This window comes from Eriocheir sinensis, chromosome 21 (assembly GCF_024679095.1).
Source record: "Eriocheir sinensis breed Jianghai 21 chromosome 21, ASM2467909v1, whole genome shotgun sequence".
Lineage (NCBI taxonomy): Eukaryota > Metazoa > Arthropoda > Malacostraca > Decapoda > Varunidae > Eriocheir > Eriocheir sinensis.
The window spans coordinates 15419534-15437554 of NC_066529.1; the positions used below are offsets into that span (position 1 = coordinate 15419534).

General features: G+C 46.0%; 2 protein-coding genes across 6 annotated transcripts in view; one reads left to right on the top strand and one right to left on the bottom strand.

Moving 5' to 3' along the window:
* The window catches only part of LOC127001746 (uncharacterized), a 42821-nt gene extending 34664 nt beyond the window's left edge, over positions 1-8157 (bottom strand). Inside the window, exon 1 of the mRNA XM_050866884.1 lies at positions 8013-8157. Coding sequence (XP_050722841.1) covers positions 8013-8085 — 73 coding nt within the window. The 5' untranslated portion in view covers positions 8086-8157. The remainder of the gene's footprint in view (positions 1-8012) is intronic.
* Positions 7617-18021, top strand: part of LOC127001740 (mitogen-activated protein kinase kinase kinase 4-like) — a 61787-nt gene continuing 51382 nt past the window's right edge. The window contains exons 1-6 of one of the 5 annotated variants that reach the window (XR_007755435.1): positions 7617-8246; positions 12815-12979; positions 13114-13217; positions 14718-14899; positions 15348-15533; positions 15749-15874. Coding sequence is in view for 4 of the 5 variants with exons in the window: in XM_050866871.1 (XP_050722828.1) it covers positions 8107-8246; positions 12815-12979; positions 13114-13217; positions 14718-14899; positions 15348-15533; positions 15749-15874 (903 nt within the window). In the remaining variant the exon portion in view is untranslated. The other 4 variants (XM_050866871.1, XM_050866870.1, XM_050866868.1 and 1 more) reach the window with 4 other exon arrangements.

The following is an 18021-nucleotide window of genomic DNA, read 5'->3' on the forward strand; positions in this document are numbered from 1 at the left end:
ATTACCAACCCTTCCCTATCCACCAGTCCCATTACCAACCCTTCCCCATCCACCAGTCCCATTACCAACCCTTCCCCATCCACCAGTCCCATTACCAACCTTCCCCTATCCACCAGTCCCATTACCAACCCTTCCCTATCCACCAGTCCCATTACCAACCTTCCCTATCCACCAGTCCCATTACCAACCCTTCCCTATCCACCAGTCCCATTACCAACCCTTCCCCATCCACCAGTCCCATTACCAATCCTTCCCTATCCACCAGTCCCATTACCAACCCTTCCCCTATCCACCAGTCCCATTACCAACCCTTCCCTATCCACCAGTCCCATTACCAATCCTTCCCTATCCACCAGTCCCATTACCAACCTTCCCTATCCACCAGTCCCATTACCAACCCTTCCCTATCCACCAGTCCCATTACCAATCCTTCCCCATCCACCAGTCCCATTACCAACCCTTCCCTATCCACCAGTCCCATTACCAATCCTTCCCTCCACCAGTCCCATTACCAACCTTCCCCATCCACCAGTCCCATTACCAACCCTTCCCCTCTCCACCAGTCCCATTACCAACCCTTCCCTATCCACCAGTCCCATTACCAACCCTTCCCCTCCACCAGTCCCATTACCAATCCTTCCCCTATCCACCAGTCCCATTACCAACCCTTCCCTATCCACCAGTCCCATTACCAACCCTTCCCTATCCACCAGTCCCATTACCAACCTTCCCCATCCACCAGTCCCATTACCAATCCTTCCCTCTCCACCAGTCCCATTACCAACCCTTCCTATCCACCAGTCCAATTGCCAACCCTTCCCTCTCCACCAGTCCCATTACCAACCCTTCCCCTATCCACCAGTCCCATTACCAACCCTTCCCTCTCCACCAGTCCCATTACCAACCTTCCCTATCCACCAGTCCCATTACCAACCCTTCCCTATCCACCAGTCCCATTACCAATCCTTCCCCATCCACCAGTCCCATTACCAATCCTTCCCTATCCACCAGTCCCATTACCAACCCTTCCCTATCCACCAGTCCCATTACCAACCCTTCCTATCCACCAGTCCCATTGCCAATCCTTCCCCATGCACCAGTCCCATTACCAATCCTTCCCTATCCACCAGTCCCATTACCAACCCTTCCCCATCCACCAGTCCCATTACCAACCCTTCCCTATCCACCAGTCCCATTACCAATTCTTCCCCATCCACCAGTCCCATTACCAACCCTTCCCTTAGCCACCAGTCCCATTAGCAAACCTTCCCTATCCACCAGTCCCATTACCAACCCTTCCCTATCCACCAGTCCCATTACCAACCCTTCCCTATCCACCAGTCCCATTACCAACCCTTCCCTATCCATCAGTCCCATTACCAACCCTTCCCTATCCACCAGTCCCATTACCAACCCTTCCCTCCATCAGTCCCATTACCAATCCTTCCCTATCCACCAGTCCCATTATGAACCTTCCCTATCCACCAGTCCCATTACCAACCCTTCCCTATCCACCAGTCCCATTACCAACCCTTCCCCTATCCACCAGTCCCATTACCAACCCTTCCCTATCCACCAGTCCCATTACCAACCTTCCTTTTCCACCAGTCCCATTACCAACCCTTCCCTATCCACCAGTCCCATTACCAACCTTCCCTATCCACCAGTCCCATTACCAACCCTTCCCTATCCACCAGTCCCATTACCAACCCTTCCCTATCCTCCAGTCCCATTACCAACCCTTCCCCTATCCACCAGTCCCATAACCAACCTTCCCTCTCCACCAGTCCCATTACCAATCCTTCCCTATCCACCAGTCCCATTACCAATCCTTCCCCATCCACCAGTCCCATTACCAATTCCCCTATCCACCAGTCCCATTACCAATCCTTCCCCTTCCACCAGTCCCATTACCAATCCTTCCCCTTCCACCAGTCCCATTACCAACCCTTCCCCATCCACCAGTCCCATTACCAACCCTTCCCCTATCCACCAGTCCCATTACCAATCCTTCCCCTATCCACCAGTCCCATTACCAACCCTTCCCCTATCAACCAGTCCCATTACCAATCCTTCCCCTCTCCTCCAGTCCCATTACCAACCCATCCCCTCTCTACCAGTCCCATTACCAATCCTTCCCCTACCCACCAGTACCATTACCAAACCTTCCCCGATCCACCAGTCCCATTAACAACCCTTCCCCTATCCACCAGTCCCATTATCAACCCTTCTCCTCTCCACCAGTCCCATTACAAATCCTTTCCCTATCTTCCAGTCCCATTACCAACCTTTCCACTCTCTACCAGTCCCATTGTCAATCGTTCGCCTATCCACCAGTCCCATTACCAACCCTTCCCCTATCCACCAGTCCCATTACCAACCCTTCCCCTATCCACTAGTCCCATTACCAATCCTTCCCCTATCCACCAGTCCCATTACCAATCGTTCACCTATAAACCAGTCCGATTACCAACCCTTCCACTCTCCACCAGTCCCATTACCAACCCTTTCCCTTTCGACCAGTCCCCTTACCAACCCTTCCCCTATCCACCAGTCCCATTACTAATCATTCCCCTATATACCAGTCCCATTATTATCCCCTCCCCTATCCACCAGTCCCATTATTATCCTTTCCCCTATCCACCAATCCCATTACCAACCCTTCCCCTCTCCACCAGTCCCATTATCAACCCTTCCCCTCTCCACCATCCCACTACCAATCCTTCCCTTATCCACCAGTCCCATTACCAACGTACCCTTCCCCTCTCCACCAGTCCCATTATCAATCCTTCCGCTACCCACCAGTTCCATTACCAATCCTTCCTCTATCTACCAGTCCTATTACCAATCCGTCCCCTATCCACCAGTCCCATTACCACGCCTTCCCCTATCCACCAGTCCCATTACCAATCCTTCCCCTCTCCACCAGTCCCATTACCAACCCTTCTCCTCTCCACCAGTTGCATTACCAATCTTTCCCCTATCCATCAGTTCCATTACCAACCCTTCCCCTATCCACCAGTCCTATTACCAACCCTTTCCCTCTCCACCAGTCACATTACCAACTCTTCCCCTATCCACCAGTCTCATTACCATCCTGCCCCTATCCACCAACCCCATTACCAACACTACCCCTCTCCACCAGTCCCATTACCAACCCTTCCCCTATCCACCAGTCCCATTACGAATCCTTCCCCTATCCATCAGTCCCATTTCCAACCCTTCCTCTATCCACTAGTCCCATTAACAAGCCTTCTCCTTTCCACCAATCCCATTAACAATCCTTCCCCTATCCACCAGTCCCATTACCAACTCTTCCTCTCTCCACCAGTCCCATTACCAACCCTTCCCCTATCCACCAGTCCCATTACCAATCCGTCCCCTATCCACCAGTCCCATTACCACGCCTTCCCGTATCCATCAGTCCCATTACCAATCCCTCCTCTCTCCACCAGTCCCATTGCCAACCCTTCCCCTCTCCACCAGTCCAATTACCAATCTTTCCCCTATCCACCAGCTCCATTACCAACCCTTCCCCTATCCACCAGTCCTATTACCAACCCTTTCCCTCTCCACCAGTCCCATTACCAATCCTTCCCCTATCCACCAGTCTCATTACCATCCATCCCCTATCCACCAGTCCCATTACCAACTCTTCCCCTCTCCACCAGTACCATTACCAACCCTTCCCCTATCCACCAGTCCCATTACGAATCCTTCCCCTATCCATCAATCCCATTTCCGACCCTTCCTCTATCCACGAGTCCCATTACCAAGCCTTCCCCTATCCACCAGTCCCATTAACAATCGTTCCCCTATCCACCAGTCCCATTACTAACCCTTCCTCTCTCCACTGGACCCACATTCGCCGCGTGATGGACGACGCGGGTTCGAATCCTCACGCTACCACTCGGATTTTTCAGTCACCGCCGAGTGGCTTAAAACTACCCACATGCTGTCCTGAAGACTGCCCATCCATCCCGACCCGGACTCTAGAGGAAGCCGTCAAAGCGAATCAAGAGGGAACGCAGGGGCAGCATGAGCCAATGCAAGATGGCGCCACTATAAACACTCGCCTGCGCCAGAACGGGCTGGGCCAACCATCAGGCCCCACCTGGAAGAAGCCTTGGGCCGACCATCAGGCCCCACCGGGAAGATGCCTACCGGCGCAATAGGCAACAACGTAAAAAAAAAAAAAATAAATAAATAAAAAAAAAAAAATAAAAAAAAAAAACTAACCCTTCCTCTCTCCACCAGTTCCATTACCAACCCTTCCCCTATCCACCAGTCCCATTACCAACTCTTCCCTCCCCACCAGTCCCTTTACCAATCCTTCCCCTATCCACCAGTCCCTTTACCAATCCTTCCCCCATCCACCAGTGCCATTACCAACCCTTCCCCAATCCAACAGTCCCATTACCAATCCTTTCCCTAACCACGAGTCCTATTAACAACCCTTCCCCTATCCTCCAGCCCCATTGCCAACCCGTCCCCTCTCCACCAGTCCTATTACCAATCCTTCCCCTATCCACCAGTCCCATTACCAACCCGTCCCGTATCCACCAGTCCCATTACCAATCCTTCCCTTATCCTCCAGTCCCATTACCAACCCGTCCGCTATCCACCAGTCCCATTACCAACCCTTCCCCTCGCCACCAGTCCTATTACCAACCCGTTCCCTAACCACCAGTCCAATTACCAACCCTTCCCCTCTCCACCAGTCCCATTACCAACCCTTCCCCTCTCCACCAGTCCCATTACCAACCCTTCCTCTCTGCACTACTCCCATTACCAATCCTTCCCCTCTCCACCAGTCCCATTACCAACCCTTCCCCTCTCCACCAGTCCCATTACCAATCCTTCCCCTCTCCACCCGTCCCATTACCAACCCTTGCTCTCTCCACCAGTCCCATTACCAATCCTTCCCCTCTCCACCAGTCCCATTACCAACCCTTCCTCTCTCCACCAGTCCCATTACCAATCCATCCCCTCTCCACCAGTCCCATTACCAACCAGAGGCGTTTCTAGAGTATTGGGTACCCGGGGCGGAGCATAATTTTGCACCGCCTTCCCCAGGTGTGTGTGTGTGTGTGTGTGTGTATGTATATATGTAATGCCCCGCGAGCTTATTTTTCCATCCTTCCTATTTCTCAACACGGCCTCTGCGTGTATCGAAATAACACGAGAAATTAATCAAGACAAAGTGAGGGTATTCCCCGGCTGCCTGGGACTGAACCCGCGACCAGCGTGACGGGAGAGCCACTCCTTACCGAGTCGGCCAAAGAGGTACCCCACTGGTTAAGTGGGTTATGGGAGGCTCGTTCATCAGGCCGTCGCCGCACTACACGGCTTTCCCCCCTATGTAGATTAATTTCTGTGTGTTGACAATGTCCCTTTGAGACATAACTCCACAATGTCCCTTTGAGACATACCTCCAACTCTTCCCATTTTCTATTACCCTCGGAGCATGGGCCATCCTACCTGTTACCCCTTTGGGGAAACTCAACAGAACTGCAGGAGAGGATGCCCACCGCTATGCCACCACTGTAATGCCCCGCGAGCTTATTTTTCCATCCTTCCTATTTCTCAACACGGCCTCTGCGTGTATCGAAATAACACGAGAAATTAATCAAGACAAAGTGAGGGTATTCCCCGGCTGCCTGGGATTGAACCCGCGACCAGCGTGACGGGAGAGCCACTCCTTACCGAGTCGGCCAAAGAGGTACCCCTCTGGCTAAGTGGGTTATGGGAGGCTCGTTCATCAGGCCGTCGCCGCACTACATATATATATATATATATATATATATATATATATATATATATATATATATATATATATATATATATATTTTTTTTCTCACGTTGTTGCCTATTGCGCCGGTAGGCATCTTCCCGGTGGGGCCTGATGGTCGGCCCAAGGCTTCTTCCAGGTGGGGCCTGATGGTCGGCCCAGCCCGTTCTGGCGCAGGCGAGTTTTTATAGTGGCTCCATCTTGCATTGGCTCATGCTGCCCCCCGGAACTCGTTCTTGATTCGCTTGGACGGCTTCCTCTAGAGTCCGGGTTGATGGGTGGTCTTCAGGACAGCATGTGGGTAGTTTTAAGCCACTCGGCGGTGACTGAAAAATCCGAGTGGTAGCGTGGGGATTCGAACCCGCGTCGTCCATCACGCGGTGAATGTGGGCCCAGTACGCTACCAGTTCGGCCACCGCCTACTCTAAATAGCAAAGTAAAGGTGATTGGGTAATACGGGGAGGACTTTGCAGCGCGCGTTGAGCAGGCTAAGCTAAGGCTAAGTGGGTTATGGGAGGCTCGTTCATCAGGCCGTCGCCGCACTACACGGCTTTCCCCCCTATGTAGATTAATTTCTGTGTGTTGACAATGTCCCTTTGAGACATAACTCCACAATGTCCTTTTTAGACATACCTCCAACATTCCCATTTTCTATCAACCTCGGAGCATGGGCCATCCTACCTGTTACCCCTTCGGGGAAACTCAACAACAGAGCTGCAGGAGAGGATGCCCACCGCTATGCCACCATTGTAATGCCCCGACGATCTTTCTTTTCCATCCTTCCTATTTCTCAACACGTCCTCTGCGTGTATCGAAATAACACGAGAAATTAATCAAGAGTGAGGGTATTCCCCGGCTGCCTGGGATTGAACCCGCGACCAGCGTGACGGGAGAGCCACTCCTTACCGAGTCGGCCAAAGAGGTACCCGACTTGCCAAGTGGGTTATGGGAGGCTCGTTCATCAGGCCGTCGCCGCACTACACTATGACTGTGTGGTTGTGGGTATATAGTGTCCACCTGTTACTGTGTGGGTGTGGGTGTTAGTGTCAATCTATTACTGTGTGGGTGAGGGTGTTAGTGTCCACCTGTTACTGTGTGGGTATGGGTGTTAGTGGCCCATATATTACTATGTGGGTGTGGGTGTTAGTGGCCTATCTATTACTGTGTGGGTGTGGGTGTTAGTGTCCATCCATTACTGTGTGGGTGGGTGTGTTAGTGGCCCATCTATTAATGTGTGGGTGTGGGTGTTAGTGGCCATCCATTACTGTGTGGGTGGGTGTGTTAGTGGCCCATCTATTAATGTGTGGGTGTGGGTGTTAGTGGCCATCCATTACTGTGTGGGTGGGTGTACGTGTTAGTGGCCCATCTACTAATGTGTGGGTGTGGGTGTTAGTGGCCCATCTATTACTGTTATTGATAGGTGCTACACTGCCACTCGTGGAAGGTATAGACAGGGGCTGCCAAGTATAGGTCAGTGCATGGGCTTTTTGCTAACCCCGTACGTCCTTATGCTCTTACTAAATACCGCCCGGGGATGCCCGGGGTTAAATTAGTCATAAATTCATTGTTCTGATCATCAAATATATGTCGAAGTTTGATAATAAACATATATTGTGTTTGTAATTTATGCACCTGCTCAGGTGCCCTGGCGCATTATCAAGATCAATACGTATAAATAACGTGGCAGCTAGTATATGAAAGTTTATAGAACCTCAAATAACTGCGTAAACATTAGCATAAAGTGGTCCCATGGCCTAAAACACTGAAGATTTCAGTATTATGTCATACGTACGTGTGGGAACTGCAAAGCGTTCTAGAGCAAAAAGTGGTCTTAATTGGTCCTGAGCAGGAATCTCCGTGTTACTGCCTGGAGACAGAAGATTAAAAGAACATGTGTAATAGTGGGAAAACAAACAAGGACAGAGAAGAGAAATGCAAAATAAAAGTCCAAAGTAAGCTCAAGAAAGGAAAAAAATAGAAAAGCAAAAGTTAGTGGAGACAAGAAAAACAGCTCAGGGCAAAATAAAGTATATTAGTATGCGCAGTGAAGTAAGTAAGTGTGCGTAGTGAAGTATCAAAGTGTGAAGAAGTACCAAGGAGGACCTAAGAACTTAAGAAGCGATACAAGGCGGAACAGCTCAAAAGAAGAGGAAGAGGAAGGAGGAGGTTCGGATCCCGTGTGTTTGCAGCGGTGGTCGCGGCGCCGCCAGGGTTTGTTTACCTGTGGCCGGAGATAAACTTGAGGTCCCATGACGAGAGTGGCGGCCTGTTGATAGCCCCGCGCCGCCTGTCATGTGAGCACCACCCGGAACACCATGTCAAGCGGGGACGAGGGCTGGAGGGAGAGGCTTGGTATAGACTTTCCCATAGACTTGTCCGACTCTGACATCGATGAGGAGAAGGTCGGCGGCGCGGCCAAGGCGGGCAGACGGAGGAGCTCCGTCCAAAGCTTCAAGTGAGTGCTGGAGTGGGTGGGGGACGCACGCCCGGCCACCGTGACCCCTGGCTGAGGGGTTTCCTACGCCTGACACTTCCTGTGCGGCTCGTCCCTCCACCCCAGTGTGCCTGTTATATGGATCTGCTGAACAATAATGCGCAGGGCACCTATGCAGGTGCATAACTCGTTATGTGTTCGTGGAGATGTCAGCCTCTTGTAAAATTTAATCTAAAAGGTTAATTTTCACAAAGGAGGAATGACAATATATGCCCTGAATTAATGTTTTAACATTTAATTTCCTGTATATGCCATTAGGGGTATTTATCTAGTGTTGCACTTATTGCACTGCAGATTTTGACATCACTTTTCTATTTATGTAGATTTTCACCGGTCACTGTGGAGTTTCACACTTATTTCTGACTCACCTTGTACTATTAATGATTTCTCGTGGAGATGGCCACAAGGGGGGGGGGGGGGGATGAGAGGAGGTGAAGCCCCTCTGTTAGGAGATGATGTTTAGTCTGGTTAGATTAAAATGAGGGGGGTGATGGGGGGTAAAGCCCCCTTGTTAGGCTGTTGTAAAAGTGGCAGTTGACGCTCAAAGCGGTGACTCAACTCTGGTGGTGGCAGACCTGATGGAATCACTCCATAACTTGCTGCTATTACCTGTAGCCATGATTATTTAGAGCAGTAAAGACTACTGACGACTGCAGACTGCTACAAAAAATCTTGGACGCCCTCCAGCGGTGGGAATGCATCTGGCAGATGCATTTCCAACCAGACAAATGTAAATTATTAAGATTCACCAGAGCTCACAACCCCATCCATCACACTTACACTTTCCATAATTCAGACCTTGAATCAGTACACACACACAAGTATCTTGGTGTTCACCTCTCAAATAGCTTGAAATTCAACACTTAGACCATATCAGTGCCCCCGTCAACAGAACACTTGGGATCCTGAGGAGGAATTTACATAACCGCACACCTGACATTAAACATATAGCGTTTGACACTTGAATACTGCTCCACGGTGTGGGATCCTTACACACACAGAAACATTGATTGGTTAGAACAAATCAAGGTAAAATTCTAGTGTTTCCCCATACTCCCCCCTGTCCCTCAAAACAAGCTTGGGTACCTGTGGGAATGTGGGGTTTCAGGTGGGGGACACAAAATCCGTCGCAATCGCATATTTTTTTAGTTGGTGGGGAGAGGAAAAATACCCTAGATCTAGGGGAATTCCTTACATTTAGGGATTTTCCCCTCCCACCACCACTGAAATAAGTGTTTGTGACAAATTTTGTGTTCCCCATACGGAAACCACGCATTCCCACTGGACTCCAAGCTTGTTTTGGGAGAGAAGCATAGTGAACCCACCAAACGAAGCTCACCTCACCGGTCTGGTGTGGTGCCGGCGGCCATCTGCGTCAACATAAACCGCCTACACCACACTCACGCCCTCTTGCTACCACCAGTTCGGGTAGCTTGTCACCTCATCACGAGGTTTCTGTCCTGCACCAAACATGGTGTATCTTCACTGTTTATCACTGGCACAAGCAAAACCACTGGCTACGCGTGATCCGTCCAGCGTCGCGCCCTAGAGAATACTGTGGGTTCTGCTGCAAGTGCAGGCTCCCGAACCTCCTGCCCGTGCTGTTCTAACATGTGAATCCTGTCTAACCTGCTTTCAATCCAAACACTATTAACACTTCAGGTATGTACATACCTACATGGAGCATCGCTATTGCCTGAATACAACTTAGATATGTCCTCAGCAAATAAGATTATTGGGTATTTGGGAATAACACAAACCAACCGACAAACATTAGAGAATAATTAATAACCTGAATAAAGTGAATACATAGTCGTATATGACATGGTTGCAAGATTCTTATGACGAAAATAATTTACCCTTTAGATGCTTCATAAGTACCTTAACCCTTTCCATCCGTGACGCAGACGTTGGCGTCACAGTATGGAAAGGGTCAAGAGGAAATGGAAGAGGATTAATCCTCTTCTAAACCTCTCAATCCTCATCTAAATTCCTCGTAATTCTCTCCCATTTCCTCTTAAGAGGTTTAGAAGGCAATTAAGAGGAAATGGAAGAGGATTAAGAGGTTTAAAAGAGGACAAACCCTTTCCATATGGCGTTGCCAAAGTGAAGGGGTTAATAGTGGCTTTTAAACAAGGTAGGCAGGTGATATTTAACAAATAGGGCAAATTAATGGGAAGTAGCCCAAAAAGTTGTGTGCAGCCTCGAAAAGTAGCCCAATACGCTATATTCTTCACCCAATCTAACAACACTTATATGTACGTGTAGGGGAAAGCATAAAGTACCTACTTTGAAATTCAGAGCCTGGGTTACACTGTTTTTCGTAAATAACTTTTTAACAAAACGTCAGATGAAGACAACGTTTTGCCAGGTTATGTTTTACACACCTACGTACCTAATTATCACCAATATGCTTTAGTACTGAATGTCAATCATTCAGGCAATCATAGGTGTAAAATAAGCATTTGATTCCACAGCCGCTACACTCACCGTGGTGGATTCAGTGTTGGAATACGTGACGCGGACTCTGACATCATGAGACTCCACCCACCGTGACAGATGATTGGCTATTCAAAACCAGACTCCACCTCTGCCAACAATGACGCCATTGTTGGCATTATTTGCTGTAATTTTTTTCGCAATTGACACAATTCAATTGACATAATAATTTTTTTTTTCACTAGACATGAGTCGTTAAATTTAGGCTGGGTGCAGGTGCCAACTTGTATACCACGAAACACCCAAACCTCCATATTATGGAATTACAGCAGAAATGTTGAAGTGTGGAGGAGATGTAGTTACTAAATTGATGGTCAAGATATGTGAAGTGGCATGGGAGGGTGCCGTCAGACTGGACAAAAGCCATCATTGTCCCAGTTTACAAGGGGAAAGGCAGGAGAGGGGAGTGTGGGAGCTATAGAGGTATAAGTCTCCTGAGTATACCCAGAAAGGTATATGGAAAAGTCATAATAGAGAGGGTGCAAAGACTTACAGAAGAGAAAATCAGTGAAGAACAAGTAGGCTTCAGGAAGGGAAGAGGATGTGTGGATCAGATATTTGCCTTCAGGACAGTAGTAGAAAAAATATTAGCATAAGGAAAGAAACTTTAAGCTGTCTTCAAGGGAAGAAGTGTGGAGTGGTGGAAGAAGTGAAGCAACAGACTTTAAAGTGGTTTGGCCACATGGAGCGAATGGAGGAGAGTTAGATGACCAGGAGGTTGTATGTGAGTGAGATAGAGGGAGGGAATGTTAGAGGACGACCTCCAGTGAAATGGAGAGATAGGGTGCAGGAGTACATTAGGGAGAGGGGGGAAAGATCAGTGAGAAATTTTGAGCAGGCAAGGAGGAAGTGTCTGGATAGAGAGAGATGGAAACTCTTCTGCCTTGGCCATCCCCTGGTGGGAGCTCCTAGAGCAGGCGTCAAAGATGAATGAATGAATGAATCCATCCTTACTTTACATAGCCTTCTTACAGGGGGGCTTCACCCCCTTAACCCCCCTTCTCCTATGGAGACTGAGTGAAATTGCATAGTTTCCGTACTTGGTAAAAAATCCCTGAATGTATGGAATTTCCCTTCATCTAGGTAAATGTAAGGAATTTCCCTACATCATCTAGGGTATTTTTAACCCCCATAACTCAAAAACTATGTATTTGTGACGCATTTCATGTATACCGCCGCATTCCCCGCAGTTCCAAAGCCTCCTAGCCTATTTTGGTTGAGAGGGGTGAGTATGGGCAAACACTAGAATAATACCCAAATCAACACCAAGGTGGCTAGGTTCATTACAAACAATTACACTCGAACACCTGGCATCACAACACGGATCAAACAACAGATAAACATGGAACCTCTTCACATACGCAGACAAGCACACAGACTCACACTTATGTACAAGATCACAAACACTCACATTGACTTCCTGTTAGGAGAGTTTCATGTTAAAAGGTGAGTAATGCAGAGTAGAGTCATTGGTGTAAGAGTGGATAGAACAGTTTGGTTTGGAAAGATCATTAATGGACAATTGAAAGAGAGTGGGAGATGTCAGTTTTTCTTTGAGACAGGCTAGTTTTCAGTGTGAAAGGTGAAGCCTTTCAAGTGGAGGCAGTGTTCACCAGAAATGAGTTAGAAAAGCACTAGACTGACTGCAGCTTATGTAGAATTGCAGATATGCCATTTTAATTGAAATTCAATTTTCTCTGCAAAACTATATCATTTGCCTTGAAAAATCATAACCAGTCACTATTTTTTAGGCTTTTATTGTAGCCCTTTTGCCAGTTTATGCAGGAATTTGAGTTCAGGGTGACACTGAATGATGATTATGATACCTGAATATGATAAAAGGAAGGTACTTTTTTCTAGCTGTGCAGCAGGTGCAGCTTCCATCCAGACTTAGGTTTGATTGCCATAATGTAAATAGTGATAAACCTGGAAGCCTATTTTAGTACACAACACCAGTGATGTCTTAGCACATTCAGTGGACTCTTACTGTAGATTGCATCATGCATAGCACTTTTTCATACTCATTTCAGGGCAAACAGTGATGAACTGGTCATCTCGGAAGAAACTGAGAGGGTGGAGAGTTTTGACTCCTTCTCTCAGGAAGAGGAGGAACTGGCTAAATATCTAAAGGAGTTTGGTAGAACACCACCAAGGACTGTGCGCCACCGCAGACAGAAGGAGAGGGATGCATACTGGTGAGCTGTCCGTGGGGTTTCTTTTATATGTAACATACCTTCGTAAACAAACTGTCATGAGATTAATTGAAGGAAAAATACATTTACCAAAGTATGCCTGAGTGTATTCATAAAGTATCATTATTGTATTTCAGCTTACAAGCCAAAGAGGCAGCTAAAGCAACCTTGAAGCGGCGAGACACAGCTGATCGGTTCCTCTCCCTTCCAGGGTTCACAGATCATGGCATCCCTGAAGTTTGTGAGTATATCCAGCAGTGTGCTGCTTGCATTCAGGAACTTGGGTGCAGTCTAGCATACAGTAGGATTTACCCATTAATGAATTTCAATATCATGTTTTCTACAATAACAAAATTAGAGTAAATACCAGTTTTCTACAATAACATTTGGATTTTCTCAAATAAGTGATTGTTAACTGAAAGAAAGAATCTGTCCGCATCTTGGATAGAATTTTTTTGCCATCGAACTTTCACATCGGTTGTGTGTATAAAGGTATTTTCTTTGTGCTGCCATCCCAGGATTTCTGTCCATTTTTCATTTGGACTCCTCTTATGACTACTGTATTTTTAGCTGAAATAATATGAATCATGGATGAATTGACATTTGTATTATAAAATTCACCTTAAAGGAGTTGATGAGGCGTTTGGTATGATAATTATATATAATTGATCTGAGGTCAATCCTGTGACATATGAAGGGCAGTCAGTGTAAATCTTTATTGGGTATTATACTCGTTATACTCTTAATTTCTTTGTCAATCTCCGACCGGGAAATAAAAATGTTAAGGGTTAGATAAGTGGTTGTTTTTGGCAAATTGATGTGGTAATGTTACAAAATATTGCCTATAAAAGGTGTGAGTTGACAGTTAGTCTCTCTCCCTCAATCCAGTTAATGAAGTGTTTACTTTGAATTTTTCCAATTTACAGTTTTACTCAGAGGAGCAATCAGTATGTGCAGCTGTAAGTGATAACTTTGCTAAGGGTACAGTCATCCCAGTAAGCATATATGTTGATATGTAGGGAGTGTATATGCATGTTGAAAGCAGTGACAGTGCTCTCCATTTGTAACAGTGATTATCACGAAGTAGTGTATGCATCTAAAAATGAATACAACCTCCTCTAGTAAATAAGTGTGCCTGTGAATCAATAGAGTATCCCTATTGTAGCACAGATAAACAAGAAGTGATTTCTATATTTGTCTGAGAGCAGTTACACATTCAGTAATAACACAAATAAACATGGAATGATTACTTCGTCATTCCTCTATGGAAGCAATTTCATTTTAAAGATTATCACACTAGCATCCATATAGCAAGTTCCAATCCTTATTTAGAACAATAATTTATATATTCATATGTGTTTTTTACTACTTCACAATTAATATGTATTGTTCAGTTAGAGAAAAATAAAGGAAAACAACTAAACACAATATCTAAATTGAAATTGTCAGATTTAAAGAACTATTAATTCCATTAATAATTATTTTACAATCCATGTTATTTCAACTTTTTTCCTTATCAAACATTAATAAAGAACTGGTGTATTTTACGACACTTTTCATTCATACACTATAAGTATGATTTGCACTGTCCAAAGCCTCTTAATGTTCTCTTTATAAAGAACATAATAATCTGAAATATTCAGAAAGTGTTGGGTTTTCTTACTATTCTGCTCATGATTGGTATGTCCAGTGACTATGTTGCGAATTCCAAAATTCTATGGCCCCCAATTTGCTGAAACAGCTCCTGAGAGGATGCGGCAGCAATATCGGGAACAGAGGCGCTCTAAAGACAGGAAGCGCTCCAGAGAGAGGCAGCGCAAGAAGTCCACCATTGAAAACTTGGCGAGTGTTCTGAGTTCTCTCACCACCCAGGAGTCTGATGAGCGCTGTGAGAGCATGCCGCCCCTCTCCCCAGCATACAAGGTGGGTGGGTTGTATCAGGACCAGAGGGTTTTTCATTAATAGGTCATAGGAGGTACTGAGAAGCAAAGGGTACACTGCCATTTTTTAGAAAATAAGTTATTGGCAGTTATAGTTTGGCATGATTTAGTTGAATGTACAATAAACACTCAGTTCAGAAAACTATTATAAACTATGCCCTTCAATTTCATGAGAATATCCATGGAATTGAACTTACATTATCTTTTCACACTTCAGTGGAATATTCTACAAATCTGATATGATTCCATTATACCTGTATAACAAACACCCAGCCCCCTTAATTTAATGTAACCCATGAATAATTCTAATTTTAATTTTTATAGTACTGGAAAGTTAAAAGTATTTTGTGATTTTGAACCTTCAGGTAAAAAATAGGTCTTCTCAGCATACATTAGTTATTTGTTTAAAACTGTGGCCAAATGTTATCCAGGTGGAATCAAGAAATCGCTACATGAGCGTGTCATGCCGCAAGATCCATGATGAAGATGACCCAGATCAGACAGAAATTCGCAAGCAGTCCACGGCGGAGCTGCCGCAGGACCGTGTTGCTTATTACAAGCGGCTGCAGGGACAGGTCAAAATTGGCTCCCAAGACCTCACTTTCACCCACCGTCAAGTATGAGTAACCTTTATTATTTTTATAATTAGCAGGACCTCTGACATGTTCATTCAATTGAGCTTGCAGAATGTAAGGCTCATGTAAAGAATATCTTTTGTCCACTATTTTGAAAATTATTAATCACTACTTTTCTGAATTATGTTATCTTGTAAGACATACAGCCTCTCTCTGATCTCTAAGTTAACAGCATTGTTTTCTCTGCACCTCCCCAGCAGAGTGAGGAGGAAGTCCTGTACCAGCAGGAGCTCTATGAGATGTTGTGGCTGGAGTTGCAGGCATGGCAGGCTGGCCTTGACTCTAACACATATGACTTCCTCCTGGTAACACAGAGGACTGAGGTAAATGCATAGAGAGCCTCTTAGAGAGTTCTGCTACAGGTTCTTTTTATCACTACTGTCCATCTGTTTGTCAATGTCTTTGTGCCCCATCCCCAAACAGCAACAACTTCCCCTAAGAAAATAGCCATGACGGAAAGAAATTCTATAAATCTTTCCTGGTATGCCAGAGAACAAGGCAGCACTGGACATGGGGAGGATGGCCTTTACCAGCTGTGATTGCCATGTATAGAGGTGCAACAGGTGACTCCAAGGAGAGTCACCAGCTTCCTTCCTGCTCTACATCACATGCTGCTCTCCATCTGCAAATCCCCCTCACACATAACTTGTACATTATGTTTGTGATATACATGCACATTGTTTCCCATTTTCCCCCTCTTTCTGTAAGTTAGGCATTTATTGTAATAGTTTTGTATATTTCATTCTTAAATGCAGATAATTTCCAGGACTGAACCACTCTATGAAGGTATGGTGATAGGTTTGCAAGTCTGAGTCCCCAATACGGATAAGGTCAAGTTGCGGATAGTGGAGATCAAAATAATTTGAGTGTTTAGTGTAATTAGCATCTTAGAGGGAGAAAAGAACTGGTGGATGATATATAGAGCACCTAACATCAAAGAAGCTGATTTAACCCAGTAGCTGCGATGGGCCAAATTTGTGGTTTTACTGTGTAGCAGCAATGGGCCAAATTTGTTCCATGATATAAACCTCCCAAAATAGATGATGCATAAACTGATCACAAATGCTTTGATATATCTTATGAAATGGTTTGTGTGAGTGATGATTTTTTCTCATTTTTCTCACTTAGAGTAACCATTAACCCTTTCATGGCTAAACGCTTGCAGCGAGCATTAGGCATATTTGCTGGTGGTGCTAAACGCTCGCTGCGAGCTCCAGCCGCACTCAAATCTCCTGCGTGTGAGAGTGTTCCAACAATATTTCTCACAACACAGCATTGCCAATTAAGTAGGTTCTCCACTAAATTTGGTGGAAAATCATGTCAGCCCAGCGCGGAAAATCTACGGACGAGCAACTGGTGGATGTTGTTGTCCAATATAGCGACATTTTTGCATAGATTCACCTATCACATGACTGATATTTTGACCAAATAGTTGTAAATTTTGCAGTTGGCAATACTCCCCAGCTAGCACCCCATCATCAAGAGATCTACAATAGTTGCCTTATGGCTGACTGTTGCGCACGTATAAATGTATGTCTTCATAGGCAACACCCCCTGAACGTGCCTGTACTTTAGCAGGAAAGGCTTACATTACCAAATCGTATAGATCTTGGCCTCCTCTTTCCAAAGGTGTTTTTGTTTTTTAGCTATGATGAGTAGTTTTTGAGATACAGAGGTTAAAAGAGCGAGCACAAGCGTCACTTGCTGGTGGTGCTAAAAGTTTGCTGCGAGCGCCAGTCGCACTCACAGCAAAAAACACCCCCTGAATGTGCCTGTATGTTCGCAGGAGAGGCTTACATAACCGAATCCTATAGATCTTGGCCTCCTCTTTCCAATGGTGTTTTTGTTTTGTAGCTGTGATGAACAGTTTTTGAGATACAGCGGTTAAATGAGATCCCCTTCCCCCGCTGGGGTGCCTGAGCGCGCCTGAGGGGATAGTCTCGTTGCGAGCGCTTAGCAATGAAAGGGTTAAGAAACATGATCCCCGCTGCTACCGGGTTAAGAGGTGAGATCAAATTTTCTGTTGAGATTTTGAGTTAAGGACCAACCAAAAATGTTCAGTGCAGAAGAAAGGGACAGCTTTGTGTACCGAAGAATAGAGGATATGTGCCTGGAAGATTGTGTCGAGTTGTTTGGTGGCGAAATTAATTTTTGAGGCACTGAATTTGAATGGCACCAATTTCCTTGTCCCATTCAGAAATAAAAGCAAGGTCAGAGATTTAGCATTCTGTGGCATCTAGCTATGAAACAAAATGCACACAACACACATGAACACATTGCCTACCAAGGGAGGTGAATGGGAGAGGATTACTACTGCCGATCACAGTGTGGGCAGCACAGGATGCTTTGTGAGTCATCCCTATCCTTGATCACCGTGAGCCAATCACAGATGAAGAGGAAGAAGCAGATTTGTTTGCATATGGATGTATAGTATGCTTCTGACATCACCATCATGTGACTGAACTATAAC